The sequence below is a fragment of the Tachysurus vachellii genome, chromosome 26 (assembly GCF_030014155.1).
Source record: "Tachysurus vachellii isolate PV-2020 chromosome 26, HZAU_Pvac_v1, whole genome shotgun sequence".
In the NCBI taxonomy this organism is placed as follows: Eukaryota; Metazoa; Chordata; class Actinopteri; order Siluriformes; family Bagridae; genus Tachysurus; species Tachysurus vachellii.
The window spans coordinates 11,657,007-11,679,349 of record NC_083485.1 but is presented as its reverse complement, the minus strand read 5'-3'; the positions used below and the strand labels follow the sequence as shown (position 1 = coordinate 11,679,349).

The 22,343-nt window shown below is 40.3% G+C and overlaps 1 protein-coding gene across 1 annotated transcript in view; it reads left to right on the top strand.

Annotated features, from left to right (window-relative positions):
- LOC132841039 (sodium/potassium/calcium exchanger 3) overlaps nucleotides 1-20,864 on the top strand; it is a 44,621-nt gene extending 23,757 nt beyond the window's left edge. The window contains exons 3-17 of the mRNA XM_060863203.1: nucleotides 2,513-2,589; nucleotides 3,565-3,639; nucleotides 4,064-4,148; nucleotides 4,660-4,763; nucleotides 7,995-8,069; nucleotides 8,536-8,561; nucleotides 8,873-8,926; nucleotides 10,877-11,019; nucleotides 13,346-13,515; nucleotides 14,668-14,872; nucleotides 14,986-15,152; nucleotides 15,710-15,824; nucleotides 16,066-16,178; nucleotides 19,178-19,243; nucleotides 19,453-20,864. Of these exons, the coding sequence (XP_060719186.1) occupies nucleotides 2,513-2,589; nucleotides 3,565-3,639; nucleotides 4,064-4,148; nucleotides 4,660-4,763; nucleotides 7,995-8,069; nucleotides 8,536-8,561; nucleotides 8,873-8,926; nucleotides 10,877-11,019; nucleotides 13,346-13,515; nucleotides 14,668-14,872; nucleotides 14,986-15,152; nucleotides 15,710-15,824; nucleotides 16,066-16,178; nucleotides 19,178-19,243; nucleotides 19,453-19,563 (1,586 nt within the window). The 3' untranslated portion in view covers nucleotides 19,564-20,864. The remainder of the gene's footprint in view (nucleotides 1-2,512; nucleotides 2,590-3,564; nucleotides 3,640-4,063; nucleotides 4,149-4,659; nucleotides 4,764-7,994; nucleotides 8,070-8,535; nucleotides 8,562-8,872; nucleotides 8,927-10,876; nucleotides 11,020-13,345; nucleotides 13,516-14,667; nucleotides 14,873-14,985; nucleotides 15,153-15,709; nucleotides 15,825-16,065; nucleotides 16,179-19,177; nucleotides 19,244-19,452) is intronic.
- The last annotated feature ends 1,479 nt before the right edge of the window (nucleotides 20,865-22,343 follow it).

Below are 22,343 nucleotides of genomic sequence, written 5' to 3'. Positions count from 1 at the left end.
TTTCCTCCCCCGGTCCAAAGACATGCATGGTAGGTTGATTGGCATCTCTGGAAAATTGTCCGTAGTGTGTGATTGCGTGAGTGAATGAGAGTGTGTGTGTGTGCCCTGCGATGGGTTGGCACTCCGTCCAGGGTGTATCCTGCCTTGATGCCCGATGACGCCTGAGATAGGCACAGGCTCCCCGTGACCCGAGGTAGTTCGGATAAGCGGTAGAAGATGAATGAATGAATGAATGAAATCATGTCAGTAGACTGTTAGTTTCTCAGCGCTGTGTTTCTTGTTTCCACTCGCTGTCCTGTCATTGGTTGTTACCTCGATTGTGGTCACCTGTTTCATGTCGGGTTGTTTACTTATAGCTTAGTGTTTTGTAACAACATTGTGCATTTGTTATTTTATGTCTGAGGCTATTTCTTTTGCATTTTGTGTCTCGTTTCTTGGCTGTTATGTTAGAATATAGATGATCCCTGTGTGATGTGTTGCCTGGGTCTCAGGTTCGATCCTGAGGTTTACGGGTTAGTAAAAGTTTGTGTTCCCGTGGCGGTGTGGGTTTAATCTGGGCTGTCTGGTTTTCTCTCACCTCCCAAAACACCCTGCAATAGATGCAATAGCTATGATAGATTGCAAGTAAGTGTGAAATGTGTGTATTGGACTTGCAATGGATATTCCCACCTCATGCACAGTATGGTCTGGATTCACTGTGACCTCGGCTTAGATAAACAATCAGTTTCTAATAGCACCATGACACCATTAATGAAAATCTCATCCAATGCTGAGGGCTCTAGACATTCTTTAACTCCATTTGGGCTTGAGGAAGTCAGGATGGATTTGGATTTTAACGAGACATAACTGTGTGAACGAGACATATGAGAATCACTACAGAATACACACCGTCTGCACTGACAGAATTCAGAATCTGAAATAATATCGCTTCACATTTTTGCGGCAGAAGACAGGATCTTTGCGTGTGTGTGTGTGTGTGTGTAAAGGAGGCGGCGGTGGCGGCGCCACGATGCAGCCTTGTTACGTATGTGTGTGAGCCTCTGGTGGTGTGGTGATGCTCTGCTGCTAAAAATAGACAGGGCTCCTGACTGCTGCTCTAACCTGCACACATGGAGTGCTTAAGGCTCCTGCTGTGCTCACACACAGGAGACAACGCACACACACACACACAGATACACACATACAGATATAAACATAACTAACACACACCTGAGCCAAAGATAATTAAATTTGATGTCTGAGCGTGCAGTTTGGTTGAGTGAATTAAAGTCATAGTAAGACGTAATGACAAGGCTGTAGTGAGGATGTTTAATTTATTCAGTTTTGCTTTGATACTGTAAGATGATTATACTGAGATCAAACCTGAAGAGATAAGAGATCAAATTTGTGCTACACTAGAAAATATATACTGTCTCTCTGTCTTTCTATCTCTCTCTGTGTCTCCTCTCTCTCTCTCTCTCTATCTATCTCTCCCTACCACTCTATCTCTTCCTCCCTCTCTCTCTCTCTCTCTCTCTCTCTCTCTCTCTCTCTCTCTCTGTGTCTCCTCTCTCTCTCTCTCTCTCTCTCTCTCTCTCTCTCTCTCTCTCTCCATCTTTCTCTCTGTCAATCTCTCTCTCTCTCTCTCTCTCTCTCTCTCTCTCTCTCTCTCTCTCTCTCTCTCGCTCTCTCTCTCTGCATCTTTCTCTCTGTCATTCTCTCTCTGTCTCTCTCTGTCTCTCTCTCTGTGTCTCCTCTCTCTCTCTCTCTCTCTCTCTCTCGCTCTCTCTCGCTCTCTCGCTCTCTCGCTCTGCATCTTTCTCTCTGTCATTCTCTCTCTGTCTCTCTCTGTCTCTCTCTCTGTGTCTCCTCTCTCTCTCTCTCTCTCTCTCTCTCTCTCTCTCTCTGCATCTTTCTCTCTGTCAATCTCTCTCTCTCTCTCTCTCTCTCTCGCTCTCTCTCTCTGCATCTTTCTCTCTGTCAATCTCTCACTCACTCTCTCTCTCTCTCTCTCTCTCTCTCTGCATCTTTCTCTCTGTCTCTCTCACTGTGTCTCCTCTCTCTCTCTCTCTCTCTCTCTCTCTCTCTCTCTCTCTCTCTCTCTCTCTCTCTCTCTCTCTCTCTCTCTCTCTCTCGCTCTGCATCTTTCTCTCTGTCATTCTCTCTCTGTCTCTCTCTGTCTCTCTCTCTGTGTCTCCTCTCTCTCTCTCTCTCTCTCTCTCTCGCTCTCTCTCGCTCTGCATCTTTCTCTCTGTCAATCTCTCTCTCTCTCTCTCTCTCTCTCTCGCTCTCTCTCTCTGCATCTTTCTCTCTGTCAATCTCTCACTCACACTCTCTCTCTCTCTCTCTCTCTCTCTCTCTCTCTCTGCATCTTTCTCTCTGTCTCTCTCACTGTGTCTCCTCTCTCTCTCTCTCTCTCTCGCTCTCTCTCTCTCTCTCTCTCTCTCTCTCTCTCTCTCTCTCTCTCTCTCTCTCTCTCTCTCTCTCTCTCTCTCTCTCTCTCTCACACTCTCTCTCTCTCCCTCTCTTTCAGCCATCCACGAGTTCCCTGAAGACATCTTTACTAAGGAACAGAGGAAGAGGGGGGCTGTGCTGCTACATGTGCTATGTGTGAGTTGATCACACAATACACTTCTCTTCAATGCTTTAAAAAAAAAAAACCCAAAAAAACAGACCCTCCATTATCAGAGATTATACAGCATGTGATTTTCAATTCATGCACTAAGGAAAACAGAAAAGGAAAAGAAACAGCCAGCAGTGAGACTAAAAGCACTCAGGGTTTTGCTGTTATTACCCTGAATTCACTAGCTCACAGGACCTCAGGTCAAATTTGTAAAGGTCCAGTTCCTTTATTTTAGCTTTACTAAAAGGTCTGACGTGACTGAAGGGTGACGCCGAAACATTCTTATAATGTTTAACCATTTATGATTAAGTGAACAATATCATCAATAAGACAAACGCTCTTCAATTTCTGATTGGGTTTCTGTTGCTATTTTAACACCACATTGTTTCACACTGTACATGTTTGGCACCACAATGTGGGGTGTGTCTCAATGACAAGTATGAAATCTTCCTCTTCCCTGGTTTAAATGCATTGTTTAGAACGAAGCTAACCTGGGATGGGATCCACCGCGTAATGCATGATATATTGTTGATGACTGTATTGACATCCATTTTGAAATTCTTGCCAATTTGGACCTAACGGTTCTGACTGTACAATACTTTTAAGACCTTAAATCCAATCCTTTTTATTTATTTTTGACTCAAAATGTTTTTCATTTTCAACTGATAAATCTAAATCTTGTGCATTGCAGCTTTAACATTAGGGGCTTATACCGGCACTTGGCCATTTTCTTGGCCACTGGCATTGGTCTTTTGTTTATTTTAAATCCTTTTTCTTGCATTTTTTTTTATCGATGTGTCTTTCCTTAATTTTATCATTCATTTATTCACACACGTCATGCTAGCACTGATCAAAACCTCCCTATTTTGAGCATAAGATCTAATACCTAGTGCAATAAAGTCCCTAGCTATTTACTTGAATTTCTCTTTCTTTCCCTCTCTCTTGCTCTCTCGCTCTTCCAGGCCATTTATATGTTCTACGCTCTTGCTATCGTCTGTGATGACTACTTCGTCCCCTCCCTGGAGAAGATCTCAGAGGTGAGTTGTCACTGCGGCCGGGCGCCGTACGAGCGGCGACGCGAGGCGATGACAGCTCAATTTGTTCCCCGTCCTTCGTTTGAGATGTTAGCGCAACATGTCACCAAATCCAGTTAAAGGTCTTGCTAATAAGGAGCATCTGGAAAGTGCATTTCTCTTCAGGTCTGAGAGGTGCTGTGGCTTGCTTTCCTCTACGGCTTTTTCTACCTCAGATAATACCGCTTTTGTGGGGAGCTTAGGCAAAGAAATGAGATTGAACAGAATCATAATCCTGTGAGATATGTACCTCATTTTGGGGTGTGTCCGGATGCTATTCGTACTGCGCCTGTTACCTGACCTACATTTTTATCCCTGTGCTGTATTTGGGGTTTGGGGCATTTTCGGGTTTTCACTCTGTATAATCATTTCTTTTCATCTGCTGCAGAACCTACAGCTCAGTGAGGATGTGGCCGGGGCTACGTTCATGGCTGCTGGAAGCTCCGCCCCTGAGCTCTTCACCTCTCTGATTGGTCAGTTCAGAGGTCACTTCTATGTCATTTCAGTTGTGTTGTGTGATTGATCACAGTTCTCTTACACAAAGATTATTAAGTGAGTATTAACCAAAAAAAACTTTCCTTAAAAGGGTCTTAACTGGTCTGGGAACTCGGCCACTTAGAGGAATTAAAACCAATGTGCATCTGGGTTCAGATTGAGCTCATAATTAATGTTTACTTTGTTATAAATTTCAGCCGTGGTGTCTAAGTTACAACTTGCTACATAACCATCACAAGCTAGAACTATTCAGAGAATGAAGAAGCAAATACTGGATATATTAATGAACTCATTGAGAATTCACCTCAGGATTGAGTACCTGACTACACATGAAATCATACGATCGAATAATTCAATTAATTTAATGAAGCGATGAAGTAATATTTCTGACAGGTCCAGAGTTCTGCATGAAACCGTTTCAAATCGTCATGACTGTTTCTCAATGCAGGAATCCCTTCTAGCTGATCAGAGCGTCTGTTTGATTGACAGGTGTGTTCATCACTAAGGGGGATGTGGGAGTGGGCACGATCGTCGGGTCAGCTGTCTTCAACATCCTCGTCATCATTGGAGTGTGTGGCATCTTCGCTGGTCAGGTAGCTGCCTGCTCTGTCCGTTTAACGAACCCAGGAACTGTGTAAAAAGTGTTAATCTTCTAAACACGTGCATTTATTCTTCCGGTAACAAAACACGCTGATGGTGATTCATTTCCCATAACAGCACATCTTAGAGTTTAAAAAAAAAAACTCACAGTAAATGTCTCCATAGCAACAATTTTATGTTTTTTAATTCATGTGTGTGAGGTTTTATTAAGAAACGATCACATATAACAGAATTAATAGAAACCAGATTTGTCTTGCAGACAGAACTTTCTGGAAAATGAATCAACACCTTTTGTCCAATCCGAATAGAGAATCGACAGCATGGTGTAACACAACGCAACACTGTTTTAGCCAAATGACATTGCATCACGCCAAAGTAAAAGTCCTTCATGACAGACTTTTAAATAATACAGTCGCTGAGGCAGCTGATGCCTTGCAGTTTTGAAGAACAGACAGAAGAAAAAAAAAAACTGAACCGTAAAATGAAAAAGCTTTCAACCCGTGAAAATGGATTCCTTGTCCTGTTGTTTTGAGCTGTTAATGATTCTTACACATAAGTCTGCTGACATTTTTGGAGAAAATCTTGATTGGCACTTCAGAGTTTGTGCCTAGTTTAGCTTTTCATCCACATTGCATTTAAACAGAATCACAAAATGTTCCAGCCGATTATTATTCAAAAGAATAACAAAGAATCAGCGAGTAGACAAAAAAAAAAAAAAAACGAAAAGAAATAAATAAATAAAAAGAGAGAGAGGAAGGAAGTGTGGAAATTTCTAATCTGTGATAGATACGTTCGATTTATTTCTCCGTTTGAATGCAGGAGACTTCTGGCTTCTGAAGCCTTCACTGTTTTGTAGTCTGTAATTTACATTTTCCCAGCAGCACTGAGTTGTGTTTGCTCTGTCTACTGATAATAAGAGCAGCGTTCTGTATTAGTCTACAGTGGCTTCTGACAGCTTTGAGCTTATTTTTTTAAGCTTGGTGTTCATTTTCATTTCATAAAGTGCATAAATATGAATAATGAGACTCCCGCTTCTGTTTTAACTCTGGCTCGTTGCTGAAAGACATTTTAGCCACAGCATTTATCATTTTTGATCTCTTGTGTATCTAAAGTGATCCTGAGACATCTGTTTCCAGCTAAAACAGAGATCAGGATGAAATATATAGCGGATACTTGAAGGACATGCAAAAAAGATGCATATACACTCACTGGCCACTTTATTAGGTACACCTGTCTAACTGCTCGTTAATGCAAATTTCTAATCAGCCAATCACATGGCAGCAACTCAATGCATTTAGGCATGTAGACGTGGTCAAGACGACCTGCTGCAGTTCAAACCGAGCGTCAGAATGGGGAAGAAAGGTGATTTAAGTGACTTTGAACGTGGCATGGTTGTTGGTGCCAGACGGGCTGGTCTGAGTATTTCAGAAACTGCTGATCTACTGGGATTTTCACACACAACCATCTCTAGGGTTTACAGAGAATGGTCCGAAAAAGAGAAAATATCCAGTGAGGGCAGTTCTGTGGGCGCAAATGTCTTGTTGATGCCAGAGGTCAGAGGAGAATGACCAGACTGGTTCGAGCTGATAGAAAGGCAACAGTAACTCAAATAACCACTCGTTACAACCGAGGTATGCAGAAGAGCATCTCTGAACACACAACACGTCAAACCTTGAGGCAGATGGGCTACAGCAGCAGAAGACGCGTGAAAATATCTAGAGTTTGTGTGAATCACAGATCTTATTTCAGGCATTTAACCCAAAACCTATTGACTAGGAATGTGACCATATTTCCCAGGATTTCAGACTCAGCCCTGCAGAAGTCCATAGTATCTTTAATTAAGAGCATGATGGTGGTTAACCTGGGGGAGCAGAACAGTGTTGGAGTTTGTGATCATTATGTTAATTACAAATTACAAGAATTGTGCACCACAGGGTATTCACTAGCAGGGAGGAATGAAAGAGAGAGAGAGAGAGAGAGAGAGAGAGAGAGAGAGAGAGAGAGAGAGAGAGAGAGCACTACAATTCTGTGAGCACTGAACACAGAGGTATTTTTGGATATGAAAAGAACTTATTTGACTGAAACAACACAAAAACAAAGTAAACTGCAATGTTATTTAGCACAAAACAGAGAATACACAACAGCAGAATACCTGAGCACAACAAGCTGAGGAACATATACTGTATACTGATACAGACGGTGCTGAGAAAGTAAGAGAGAGAGAGAGAGAGAGAGAGAGAGAGAGAGAGAGAGAGAGAGAGAGAGAGAGCTGCTACTGCCCATAAAGAGAGAGCAGGTTCTGCCTGTGCTGTAGACAAAGAGAGGTAGAGACAAAGCTCCATTTCTTATCCACTTGTCCATGAAATGATTTGTCCTGACTTCATTAAACCAAAGAACTGCACAAAACTCCAGTATTTGCTGGGAGAAAAAACATCCATACTGTACCTGCGACAAGAGGGAGGAGTCGATTAATCGTTAATGTGCTCATGAAACCTCTCATGTGTACACACACATCACAACACTTATGCCTATGGATTTTGAGCTTTTAATTTGCTATTCAATTTTTTGTTGGTTTATTAATTTGATTGTTGATCTTATAATTTTCTTTTCATTTCTTCCTCTTTTAAATGGCAATACATGTAAAATTTGTCATGCCAATAAAGCTCATTTTGAATTGTATTGAATTGAAAGAGAGAAAGAGAGAGAGAGAGAGAGAGAGAGAGAGAGAGAGAGAGAGAGCACTTCACTCCTGCGAGCACTGAACACTGAGATTCGGATGCTTCCTTTCCCCTTTTCTCTGCTTCTCTCTGCAGCTCTTCTTCACTCACTCCATCTTGTGCTCCTTGTTAAACGAGTTTTGACAGTTTATATAACACTAAACGTTCATTGCTAGCAACACGTCTGAAAAACCAAGATAAACAGAGCTGAAGAAAATGATTGATGCACCTGACTGATTAAAACATCTTTCGGCTTATAAATCCAAATGGTTCTTTAAATATCACTGCATTCTATTATTTCTATTGTTAGCATGAAGCCAGAGACATACACAAGGGTTTAGTGGTCTGTATTTTTTCCCTCTATGTGCTAGGATTTTCGTTAGAGGAGCGTTAGCACATCTGCATTAGTATGTATCAGGTGTCCTCTGTCTGAGTGACACACGAGGGACTGTGAGTCAGCGTTATTGTGTGTGATCAGTAATGTGGATCTCGCTCTCTCGCTTACAGACGGTGGCTCTTACCTGGTGGTCTCTGTTCCGAGACTCGTTCTACTACATCCTCTCAGTTCTGGCTTTGATCTTGGTGAGTGTGTGTGTGTGTGTGAGAGAGAGAGAGTGAAAGAGCGAGAGAGAGAGAGAGAAAATGAGACACTGTGATAGAGAGAGAGAGAGAGAATGAGAGTGGTAGATAGATAGATAGATAGATAGATAGATAGATAGATAGATAGATAGATAGAGAGAGAGAGAGAGAGCCTGGTGGTCTCTTTTCTGAGACTCAATCTACTACATCATCTCAGTGTAGTGTAAAGTGTAATGTAGTGTGTGTGTGTGTGTGTGAGTGAGAGAGAGATGAGAAACATCCTTTGCTTTAAACTGAACACTGTTTTTTTTACACTGTTAAATTCAGTCAGACGTTTGATTATCCCTTGAATAAACTTCTGAGTAAACTGCAGAAATTCTGAAGTGATATTATGATATATGTTATAACAACACGGTCTTTGCTGTTATTAATCCACCGCCTTTATTCATGTCCTGAACTGTTCCTCTAGGTCATCTATGATGGGAGGGTTGTGTGGTGAGTCTAATTACAGTCCTTCATTACTTTTACATATGAATGAATGCATCAAACAGGCTTATTACCTCTGCGCTTTGCTTACACAGACCGGCGCTCGCAACCAAATCCGACGCAAACAAAAAAGCTTGTTAAAAGAGCAGACCAATCAGCAAGCATTATTAGCTCCTTTTAAACAGCCAGCACGGTCGTTGAGTATCTCGCTGGATGTTGCAAACAGCATTTATCATGCTTTGGTCCAAACGAACAAATTCCAAACAGAGCATTCATCTGGCACCGAGCTTTATTTATCTGTCTTGTGTACACTCTTCCAGGTGGGAGTCCATACTCCTGATCTCCATGTACGGAGTTTACATTCTCATCATGAAGTGAGTGAATGCAGTCATGCGGAGTTGAGTGCAAACGTTTGCATACCCTTCGGACACAGCGAACAAAAACAAGTTTACACCGAGACATTTAGACCCCTGATTTACTAAGTAAGGAATAAAACACGACAAGGAACGGTGTTAGGGTGTGATAACGTCTCGTCACAGAAAACTTCATCTCATCCACAAGTCCACGTGTTTGTTCTATCTGTTTATGAGCAGAGACCGTCATACAAAACCCTGTCAAAACTACTGAATATTCATCAACACCTTCTGACCAATCAGAATTGAGAATCCAGCAGCTGTTTAAATATGAATGCATTTGAAATTGGAACATTTTCACACACAAGTGTGTTGCAGGTCATTTAAAAATATATAATTCTAAGAATTCTTTGTACAATCATGTGCAACAGTAACTGAGACGCTTGTGTGTGTTTCCAGGAGCCCCTGCGAGTTTATATTTGTAAGAAACTCCCAAAAATTCAAGCATGACTCCAACCAAAGCATTGAGACGAGTTGAAATACTTTTCAAAATATTCTATAAGTAAATCAGTAAAAGTCTGGAGGTATTAGTTTATGTTTTGATTATTTAGGCAGATCTGAGGTAAAACCTTCTCCTTAATAGATCAGTATAATGTGGATTTTTGTCTTCAGCTGATGGAATCGGTTTAACGCACAGAGACGCTGTGTACAGGACGCCAGTCTATGGCAGGGCACAACTGCACACAGACAAGTACACACTCATACACTATGTGCCAATCAGCCACGCACGTCTTTGGACTGGGGAGGAAACCGGTATTCCTGGAAGAAACCCCAAAAACACAGAGAAAACATGCACACACACACACACACACAGCAGGAATCAAACCTACAAGCCCATAGGTGTGAGGCAAACATGTGAACCTCAATAGTCATTAAGGCACATGTGCAGAACTCTACACCACATGCCACGTTAAATTCGACTCAGTCCTACGGAGACCCTGTTAGGAAATTATCTAATAGGAAATTAAGGATTTCTTTTGAAGCAGGTACATATTTTCACACATAAATGTTGTTCTTTCAGCTGCTCCCCTTTCAGGGTCGTCACAGCAGACCATCTGGTCTGCATATACTTGATTTGGCTCCCTTTTTATCCAGGCTTGGGACCGGCACTGAGATTTAGCTCTTCAGCAACGAGAGCGCAGGATCCTGCCACTGGCATTTTTAAGGCACTTTCACACATAAATGCCTTCATTAAATCAATGCAATTAAGATAATAATTCTCTCGTTAAAATGATACACAAAAAAAACATCTAAAATTTTACAAACAGGGGGGCACGGTGGCTTAGTGGTTAGCACGTTCGCCTCACACCGCCAGGGTCGGGGTTCGATTCCTGCCTCCACCTTGTGTGTGCGGAGTTTGCATGTTCTCCCCGTGCCTCGGGGGTTTCCTCCGGGTACTCCGGTTTCCTCCCCCAGTCCAAAGACATGCATGGCAGGTTGATTGGCATTTCTGGAAAATTGTCCGCAGTGTGTGATTGCGTGAGTGAATGAGAGTGTGTGTGTGTGTGTGTGCCCTGCGATGGGTTGGCACTCCGTCCAGGGTGTATCCTGCCTTGATGCCCGATGACGCCTGAGGTAGTTCGGATAAGCGGTAGAAAATGAGTGAGAGAGTGAGAATTTTACAAACAATATATCCGTTTCCTTAAATTTTAAATAATTACTCTTGCTTGGTTTAAATTCTTCTTAAACTATTTTTACGGTGATTCTTATGTTTGAGTTCAATTGACAATTGGGGATGCAAACATTTGCACTCTATAATTTTGTCATTGTCATTTTGTTGTATAGTTACTCCTGCAGTATTAAAGGCATGTTGCACTACTCGTAGATTTATTAGATAGATAGTTTTTCATTAGAAAGAGAAGACAGCTTGTTGTTGCCGTGTGTGTGTTCACTTTGCTGTCCTTTGTACAGATTTAACACTCCGATCGCGAGCTTCGTGGCGCACCAGTGTGGTGGTCCAGACCGGTGCTGCCTGCGAGGAGAAACCCCTCGAATCGACGACGCTGTCGAGGATGGAGCCAACTGCAATACGTCCATGGTGCTTCTGAGAAAAGGTCTAATCCTTATTTATACCTCCATTTTATCATGTTTATGATAAGGGGTCAAACACAAACTTCTAGTATTATTCAGTACTGTGAGGCGACTAGAAGAGGAAATAGATTCCTTTTTTTTAAAAATTCGTAAACCGCACTTTTCGTTACACACAACAATAAGAAGCACTCAATTTCTAAAATAATAGTTTACTAAATATGAACTTGTCCAATACAACACTATTCTTGACTGTTTAGTTTTTCTCTTCTTCAGAAGAGTTTACAAAAATATTTTGAAATAGTACTTTGATTAGATCACTTTATTACTGAGGAGTTTGTGGTGTTCTGGACAGGGACACCACACTGCTGCTACATCTCTTCTTTTCCTAATTTAGTGCGATCCAGTGTGTGTTTATGTGGTTGCATCAGTCTGTTCATATGTTTTGTGTCTGTGTGTGTGTGAGGGTGCTGTCAGCAACTTGGTCAGTGTTTTTGGTAACAGTCCCATCATTATCTAGGATGATCTGTGTGTGTTTAGGGAGGTCCGTGCGTGGAGTTCTGGTATCCTGACATTTGTCAATGTGTTTTAAAATACAACTTGAACAAACTACAAGTATGAAAAATTCTGTTTTCAGGTCAGTGTAGGTTAATATACTGTATATCAATACTGTTCTCAGGTCAGTGTAGGTAAATATATCTGTATATCAATACTGTTCTCAGGTCAGTGTAGGATAATATATATCTGTATATCAATACTGTTCTCAGGTCAGAGTAGAATAACATATCTCTGTACTGTTCTCAGGTCAGTGTAGGTTAATATACTGTACAGTATATATCAATATTGTTCTCAGGTCAGTGTAGATTAATATATCTGTATATCAAGACTGTTCTCAGGTCAGTGTAGATTAATATATTTGTATATCAATACTGTTCTCAGGTCAGTGTAGATGAATATATCTGTATATCAATACTGTTCTCAGGTCAGTGTAGATTAATATATCTGTATATTAATACTGTTCTCAGGTCAGTGTAGGTAAATATATCTGTATATCAAGACTGTTCTCAGGTCAGTGTAATTAAATATATCACTGTACTTTTCTCAGTTCAGTGTAGGATAATATATATCTGTATATCAATACTGTTCTCAGGTCAGAGTAGAATAACATATCTCTGTACTGTTCTCAGGTCAGTGTAGGTTAATATACTGTACAGTATATATCAATATTGTTCTCAGGTCAGTGTAGATTAATATATCTGTATATTAATACTGTTCTCAGGTCTGTGTAGGTTCATATATCTCTATAATGTTCTCAGGTCTGTGTAGGTTAATATATCTCTATAATGTTCTCAGGTCAGTGTTGGTTCATATATCTCTATAATGTTCTTAGGTATGTGTAGGTTAATATATCTCTATAATGTTCTCAGGTCAGTGTAGGTTAATATATCTCTATAAGGTTCTCAGGTCAGTGTAGGTTAATATATCTCTATAATGTTCTTAGGTATGTGTAGGTTAATATATCTCTATAATGTTCTTAGGTATGTGTAGGTTAATATATCTCTATAATGTTCTCAGGTCAGTGTAGGTTAATATATCTCTATAATGTTCTCAGGTCAGTGTAGGTTAATATATCTCTATAATGTTCTCAGGTCAGTGTAGGTTAATATATCTCTATAATGTTCTTAGGTCAGTGTTGGTTAATATATCTCTATAATGTTCTCAGGTCAGTGTAGGTTAATATATCTCTATAATGTTCTCAGGTCAGTGTAGGTTAATATATCTCTATAATGTTCTCAGGTCAGTGTAGGTTAATATATCTCTATAATGTTCTCAGGTCAGTGTAGGTTAATATATCTCTATAATGTTCTCAGGTCAGTGTAGGTTAATATATCTCTATAATGTTCTTAGGTATGTGTAGGTTAATATATCTCTATAATGTTCTCAGGTCAGTGTAGGTTAATATATCTCTATAATGTTCTTAGGTATGTGTAGGTTAATATATCTCTATAAGGTTCTCAGGTCAGTGTAGGTTAATATATCTCTATAATGTTCTCAGGTCAGTGTAGGTTAATATATCTCTATAATGTTCTCAGGTCAGTGTAGGTTAATATATCTCTATAATGTTCTTAGGTATGTGTAGGTTAATATATCTCTATAATGTTCTCAGGTCAGTGTAGGTTAATATATCTCTATAATGTTCTCAGGTCAGTGTAGGTTAATATATCTCTATAATGTTCATAGGTCAGTGTAGGTTAATATATCTCTATAATGTTCTCAGGTCAGTGTAAGTTAATATATCTCTATAATGTTCTTAGGTATGTGTAGGTTAATATATCTCTGTACTGTTCTCAGGCCAGTCTGGTGCAGCACAGCAGGACTCTCCAGTAGTGATGGTGGATGAGCTGCTGATCCTCAGGCCTCACCAGCTGTCTTTTCCAGAGGCAGGGCTACGCATCATGATCACACCCCATTTTTCACCTCGCACTCGTCTCAGCATGGCCGGCCGTGTTCTCATCAGCGAAGTGAGATGCGCCACACACCATCCCACTCTCAGTATTCAGATATCACTGATGCCTACAGGTCGCTTGCACATTGACGTATTGTAGATAACATAACACGCCACAGCCAGCAGAAGAACCTTCTGTTTTTAGGAGTTTCCTTCTTGGAATACAGAGAGGTTTCATAGTTTTAGGTTGCTGTCTGAAAATATGTAAGATATACAGTACCTTTATTCGTCCCACAGTGGGGAAATTTCTCATATATCCGTATATATCTGTATATATTGTATATATCATGAGAAAATCATAACTACATGTAAGACTATATAAAAAAATTATAGTGAATCGAATGAAATGCATTGTTTTTATACAGTATTAGGTTTAAACTGTAACATACAATTTGCCAACATAACTTTACAGTCAGAGCTGCTGGAATAGAAAAATAAACAAACACATTTGACCAATCAGAATTGAAAATTTATGAAACTAATTAAACTAATAAAATTATGATTTAATTTTACTTTATATAATCCATTACGTGTAAGGTTTATGTCAGTGTTCTATGAAATAGAAGTTCAGATGAAAATACAATCTGGTGGTACACATTAGCTCTGGACCTGACAATGAGACTATGAACATGTTTTAGCTGCTCGAATGTTCATTCGTTCATTTTCTACCGCTTATCCGAACTACCTCGGGTCACAGGGAGCCTGTACCTATCTCAGGCGTCATCGGGCATCAAGGCAGGATACACCCTGGACGGAGTGCCAACCCATCGCAGGGCACACACACACACACTCATTCACTCACGCACTCACACTCTACGGACAATTTTCCAGAGATGCCAATCAACCTACCATGCATGTATTTGGACCGGGGGAGGAAACCGGAGTACCCGGAGGAAACCCCCGAGGCACGGGGAGAACATGCAAACTCCACACACACAAGGTGGAGGCGGGAATCGAACCCCCAACCCTGGAGGTGTGAGGCGAACGTGCTAACCACTAAGCCACTGTGCCCCACGTCTTTAACTTTAATGTTGGAAAAATATTTGAATATAAATATGTATAATATAGATAGATCCATGGTAACTAACAGAAAAATCGTATAATATCCCTCATTCTATTACACCCTATTACTGATGTTCTAGTTCTAGTAACTGTTGACGGTTTTCAGAGGCAGAGGCTGATAAGGGAATCAGAGCAGAGAGGAAGCCCGGTGAAGTCATTTGGCTCTGGAGGGATTGAGAACGGAGGGAGCGTGGAGCGACCCCTTCAGGATGGAGAGAGGATAGACATAGATGGAGCCGTGAAAGCTGATAACCCTCAGCCTGAGGAAGAGGACTATGGCGATGAAATCTTCAGACCTCTACATGTGCCAGGTTATCCCAAACTTCCTGCTAGTCATAAAGTCCTGATAAATATAAGTTTTATTTTGTATCTTTACATCTGAGGTAGTAAATGAATCAATAAATCATGACTGTGTGTTCTACAGATGGTTGTGCAGCCCGTGTTAAGTGGGTAGTATCATGGCCACTGGGTGTGCTGCTGTACTACACCGTCCCCAACTGCATACTGCCCCGCTGGCACCGCTGGTTCATGGCCACCTTTATCACTTCCACGCTCTGGATCGCCATCTTCTCCTACGTGATGGTGTGGATGGTAAGAGAATGTTAATTGCTGTTGATTTATCAAAAGCAGGCAGTGTGATGTGACTGATAATTAATAATAAGCAGCTACGTCGTTTTATTTATTTGTCCCTGGTGGTCCAGGGGCAGGATCCCTCTGAGTTCGATTCCAGGGCAGGGAACCAACCCAGTCACTAGGGGATAGCTCTCTGTGCCGGTCCCAAGCCTGTATAAAATGTAAGGGTTTCACCAGGAAGATCGTCTGGTGTAAAACCTGCCAAAAATCGAAATATGTGGATCGCTTCGGTGAACCCTAACAGGGAGCAGCTGAAGAGCAACTCTTTATTTATTCATCTCTTCTAACCAAAGAGTCCTTACTGCTTGGTTGATGTTTGAAGCAAATGTATCTTTCGCATTCCCCTTCAGTGAATTCTGCTTGAAATATATTCACCGCTGACTTATCGAGAAAAAACAGCAAAGCACATACTTTGCCATAGCAAAAGACCAAAAATGCTAAATCATACACTAAAATTCATTTCAACCTCAGTGATATTAAATACTGTTATGTCAATCTTATATTTGTTCCTTCAGGTCACCATTATCAGCTACACCCTGGGCATCCCAGATTACATCATGGGCATCACCTTCTTGGCAGCGGGCACCAGTGTGCCGGATTGCATGGCTAGCCTGATCGTAGCTCGCCAAGGTACAGGATAACAAGCACCGTCTTCTTTTCTTTCTAGAAGTAGACGTGGCATTTTGTTCAGATCAATACAAACAAACTAAATTACCAGCGTGAAAGTGTCATTGTATAATACTACAGTGTATGTAGACTATAGACTCCTGTGTAAATATAGAGTGCTATCAAGGGAAGGCAAAAGGCTCGCAGATAATAAAGGAAGTAACGGAGTGTTTCTTTTCTTTTCTTTTGCGTACGTGTGTGTCAGGTATGGGAGACATGGCAGTGTCTAACTCAATAGGGAGTAATATATTTGACATCTTGCTGGGCTTGGGCTTTCCGTGGATGCTCAGGACACTGGTGGTCGAACATGGATCATCGGTGAGTGCTCTTTTGCTTTTTTGCTTTTTTTTTTTAAGAGACAGGACATACTGATGAGATGTTTAAAGACTTACAGATCCAATCCTAAGTGGAAGGATTAATGTGGTGTTTATCCAGTGTTCATGCATATCCCTTTAACTCAAACACAATCGAGCAGCATCCTGCCTCGATGCCCGATGATGCCTGAGATAGGTACAGGCTCCCCGTGACCCGAGGTAGTTCGGATAAGCGGTAGAAAATGAACGAATGAACATTCGAGCAGCTAAAACATGTTCATAGTCTCCTTGTCAAGGTCCAGAGCTCTGTGGTCTGTAGACCACCAGATTGTAATTTTCACCTGGACTTCTACTTCACAGAACACTGACATAAACCTTACACGTAATGGATTATATAAAGTAAAATTAAATCATAATTTTATTAGTTTAATAAATTTCATTTTTAGTAAAGTACTAAACTTTAAGGAGTAGTAAAGAACTGAAATTTCCACCTGGTTTACAAAATTGTAGGACATCCTTGATTTTTCTTTGTACTCAGAAGCGTATGTCCCTAACTCATTTACATATAGTTCAATTCGATTTAATCCATTTTATTTGTATAGCACTTTTAACAATTCCCATTGTCTCAAAGCAGCTTTACAGAAGTATGGGGGGAAATATATATATATATATATATATATATATATATATATATATATATATATATACACACACGTATATAATAAGAAGAAGAAAAAATAAGGATAAAAATAAAAAAAATTACTTAAAATTTAAAATACTATATATCTATCCCTATCCCTAATGAGCAAGCCGGAGGCGACGTCGGCAAGGAAAAACTCCCTGAGAAGACATGAGGAAGAAACCTATAGCCACGCCCACAAAACTCCATAAAAGGCCATACACTTGGGAATGAGAAACGAACACTGACAGAAAAGGCAGAAGCAGAAGAGAATTTTGACTCACTTCATTGCCAATAAAAATATTTAACAGTATCACAAAAAGTTTGAAATAAGTGTGAATTAAATGAGATGACATTTAAATAAAGGAGAAAAAAAACGGCTGCTATTTTTAAACGGATGTAGCTGACATGCTGGAGGTTTTACACCGTGTTAAAAGGACATGACGTGGATTTACCGAGTTATAACCCGACCGAAAAAAATTCATACCAATGGCGTAAGTTTGATTTTGACATTGGTGGGGACATAATTTATTTGTCACTGGTGGGGACATAATTTATTTGTCACTGGTGGGGACATAATTTATTTGACATTGGTGGGGACATAATTTATTTGTCATTGGTGGGGACATAATTTATTTGTCATTGGTGGGGACATAATTTATTTGTCACTGGTGGGGACATAATTTATTTGTCACTGGTGGGGACATAATTTATTTGACATTGGTGGGGACATAATTTATTTGTCATTGGTGGGGACATAATTTATTTGACATTGGGACATAATTTGACATTGGTGGGGACATAATTTATTTGACATTGGTGGGGACATAATTTATTTGACATTGGTGGGGACATACTTTATTTGACATTGGTGGGGACATACTTTATTTGACATTGGTGGGGACATAATTTATTTGTCATTGGTGGGGACATAATTTGTCACTGGTGGGGACATAATTTATTTGTCACTGGTGGGGACATAATTTATTTGACATTGGTGGGGACATACTTTATTTGACATTGGTGGGGACATAATTTATTTGTCATTGGTGGGGACATAATTTATTTGTCACTGGTGGGGACATAATGTATTTGTCACTGGTGGGGACATAATTTATTTGACATTGGTGGGGACATAATTTATTTGTCATTGGTGGGGACATAATTTATTTGACATTGGGACATAATTTGACATTGGTGGGGACATAATTTATTTGACATTGGTGGGGACATACTTTATTTGACATTGGTGGGGACATAATTTATTTGACATTGGTGGGGACATCATTTATTTGTCATTGGTGGGGACATCATTTATTTGTCATTGGTGGGGACATACTTTATTTGACATTGGTGGGGACATCATTTATTTGTCATTGGTGGGGACATCATTTATTTGTCATTGGTGGGGACATCATTTATTTGTCATTGGTGGGGACATAATTTATTTGACATTGGTGGGGACATAATTTATTGGTGGGGACATAATTTATTTGTCATTGGTGGGGACATAATTTATTTGACATTGGTGGGGACATAATTTATTTGTCAAAGGCCAATCCTTTTAGAGAGGTGAGTTACAGAGGCAAGATTCATTGCAGGGGGTAAATCTGTTTGTGTTTTTTACAGAACGCTGTTGTAAAATATTTTTCACCTTATTTAATGATTCCTGGATAAATGTTAAATGAAATAATTAAAAAAGCACAAGACACAGACGGACTGGATATTGGTAGGGACATGTCCCTACCGTCCCTACCCAAATCGACGCCCTTGATTCATACCGGTCTTTTACCTCATGAGCGTGACCTTAATCTTCCATCAGCTGAGGAATTTGTTTAGGGTTTACAGCTACGTGCAGACGCATCAGCTCGTCCTCGTTTATATGCAGCTGTTTCTTTTAATCTAAATAAATAAATGATGCATTTTATGACTTGGTTTATAAGTTCGTGCCTCGCTGTAATTACTTTTCCCTTTAATTAATGGCGGTAGTATAAAATAATGAAAAAGTTTTCTCAATTGTATCGTTAGCCCCGTCCTAATGAGCTTACACGAAGACGTGTTTTCGTTAGAGACTCCAAATCAGTTGTATAAGTTCTTCTCTGGATAAGAGCTAACTGCTGTAAATATTTAATATACTGTAATGCAAAAAAAATAAAAATAACCTATTTAAACTTTGCAGGATTTTCCATAGAGAACAGTGCAGTAATTCATGTAAATGATATGATTTAGAGATGAAGTTGAGGTAAACACGGTTTAGTCTTCTTATGAGTAAATTTATACACACTCGTGTTTTACTGTCACTGTTTCTTTCCTTGTTTTTCCAGGTGGTCATCAACAATAAAGGTCTGGTGTACTCAGTGATCCTGCTACTAGCATCCGTCTTCCTCACTGTGAGTAACGTTTATTCTTGTGCTTCCACATGTACAGCTTAGTTTTATCCTCATTAACATCGTTTCATTGAGTTCTGTTTTGGTGCCTCAAAATAATCCTACACGCCTAAAACGTCGGTGATTAGGTCTTACGGTGTGGCATGATGTTCCACAGAACCACCAAATCAGCACGTACTAATAAAACTAATGTGCTTTCTCATGCATCTCAGGTGCTGAGCGTTCACCTGAACGGCTGGAAGCTGGACCGGCGTTTGGGTTTGGGCCTCCTGCTGCTTTACTCAATCTTCCTCCTCTGCTCCATCCTCTTTGGGCAGCTTTAAAAAAAAAAAAACAAAAAAAAAAACAACTCCTGTACATCCCGACTTACATCCAAGTCCAACAGTCAGACCAGTTTAGTTCTTGTTTTGAGTTTGATTTATTCACACTGGACACGGTGTTAACCTGAGCTGAAACTCAGTCTAAGCAGATACAGTGGAGGAACACTAAAGACAGACAGACGGATTAACAGCTCAGAACGAGATACTGATGCCGCCTCTGTCTGGAACGACTAATGCAGTTACACTGTACATGTACAGCTTCGTTTTTCAGTTCACACACTGAATCATTTTCAAGCGAGATCCACTTGTCCACAAAAGCACCACTGCCTTCTGCCAGTAGATAGACCAGTGGTAAAGGTGATCATCTTCATAACGTTTTGGGTTCAACGATGTAGCATTTGCTCCTAAGACATGCACCTTCTTCACTGTGGCTGTGCATCTAGGAACATGTCAGTGTCAAAGCTAATCAGCCTGAATGAACAATCGCCTCGGAATCGCTACGTGTTTAGATTCACTGTTAACCGTTCAGATGATGCTTTTATCCCAAAGTGGACTGCACGTGAGACTAAATCCAAGCACATAATCTGATCCAAGCACAACCGAGCACTCGAGGGATCTGAGATTTCAGGACAAGACTTTAAACCTCGGATATTAAAGTAGCGGTATGAGACCTGAAAACTTGACGAAGAGCCAGTTGCACCAGGTGAACAGTTGAAAGTTTGATGGTGTAAACAAATACAGACACCGGGTCTGTCTAACTTAGTAATGCGTAACTTTATTGTAGAACAAATCATATTGTCTCATGATACGATGTTAATATTCAACACTACATCAACAATTTAAAGATGGGTCCGGAAGCAGAGTAGCGATTAATACGGTATCTATCAATATCGGGTTTATTCCGTGCTCACGTGCGTATTATACCACGTGGTACTCTATAACGTCAGCCTCGTGCATGTTCTCTCCTTAATAAACAGTGATGACGGAGGTTGTTTTTCTTTTTAGCAAATTAAATGATAGCAAATGTCAAAAGGAGGGGGGGGGGGGGGGGGTTAATATCTTCTGTAATATCTTCAACATAAAACTCAATAAGCACGAGGCCACAATCAGCCACCGTCGGTCGTTGAGAATCCCACTTGACGGAAGTAGCCTAGAAATTTACTCAAGCCAAGGAAACTAATAAAGCTAGCTAATTAACTAGCCAATGTTATTTAATTTTAAAAAATTCTCTCTCTCGCTTTGTAGCTTGCTCAGTCTCTCTCTCTCTCTCTATCCTCTCTCTCTCCCTGTGTTTCTCTCTCTGTGTTTCTGTCTCTCTCTTACCCTACCTATCTCTCTCTCAGTCTCTCTCCCTGTGTTTCTCTCTCTGTGTTTCTGTCTCTCTCTTACCCTACCTATCTCTCTCTCAGTCTCTCTCTCTGTGTGTCTCTCCCTCTCTGTTTCTCTGTCTCTTACCCTACCTATCTCTCTCTTTCAGTCTCTCTCACTCCTCTCTCTGTTTCTCGGTCTCTCTTACCCTACCTATCTCTCTCTCAGTCTCTCTCTCTCTCCTCTCTCTGTTTCTCGGTCTCTCTTACCCTACCTGTCTCTCTGTGTGACTCACTCTCTCCCTCTCCGTTTCTCTCTCTCTTACCCTGCCTATCTCTCTCGCTCTCTCTCTTTCTCTCTGTCTCTCTTACCCTACCTATCTCTCTCAGTCTCTCTCTCACTCTCCCTCTCTTACCCTACCTATCTCTCTCAGTCTCTCTCTCCTCTCTCTCTCTGTGTTTCTCTGTCTCTACACACACACACACACACACACACACACATATATGTGTGTGTGTGTATAACCTAAACGTGTGAGCACTGGAGAAATGTATACAAAGATAAATAAAATGTTCAAATACATGACTGATCATTAATTCTAAAGTAGCCATAAGCTATATATCACTTTTGGAAATGATTCATATAACAAAACGTACATCAGAGAAAAATGTTATCGATGGATCCCGTAGTTTAATTGTTGATAAAGGGATACAAATAAGTGAGCTTATATTTTTTTCATTGCAATGTGATTTCAGGGAAATATAGCATTAAACCTAAACATTTGCCCAACAGACCAAAATTCTTAAAATACGCTTTTTTATAATACTAATAAAAAAAACAAAATGCATTATTAGGTTTAGCAGAATATTATAGAATAATACAGCAAAACAAACCACAACCAACCGTTCTTTTATTATCAGGTTTCCAACTAACATCGTAATATAAAAACATTACAGAAATGAAACTGAAATCATTTCTAATCACAGCACAGTGAAACTAATCACATTTTATTAGCCGTGTTAGTAAACTCAAAGATGGTGGAAGTTAAAGTCAAACCTTTCCTACCGTGTCTATGATGTCAGCTGGTGCGACCGGATGCAGGGGTTAATTAAATGAACGAAGAGAAATGGTTTCAGGTCTTTAGCTGAATTTGTTCACCTTTTTGTGTTTTCTCTCTCTTACACACACACACACACTCTCAATATCTCTCTCTCTCTTACACACTCTCTCTCTCACACACACACTCTCACACACGCACCCTCTATCTCTCACACACACACACACACACACTCAATAATATCTCTGAATCATGCATGCACCTTTCAGGTAGGAACAAGCTTGTTCAAGCTCCAATTTCTCACCTCTAACTTTACGATTAGTTCGAGTTGTATTTGTATACTGTTCGTAATCTTGTGTTCGTAAAGTAACTGTTTTGCACTGACTGTAGCAATACTTCAGAAGTGTGAAGGAGGACATGT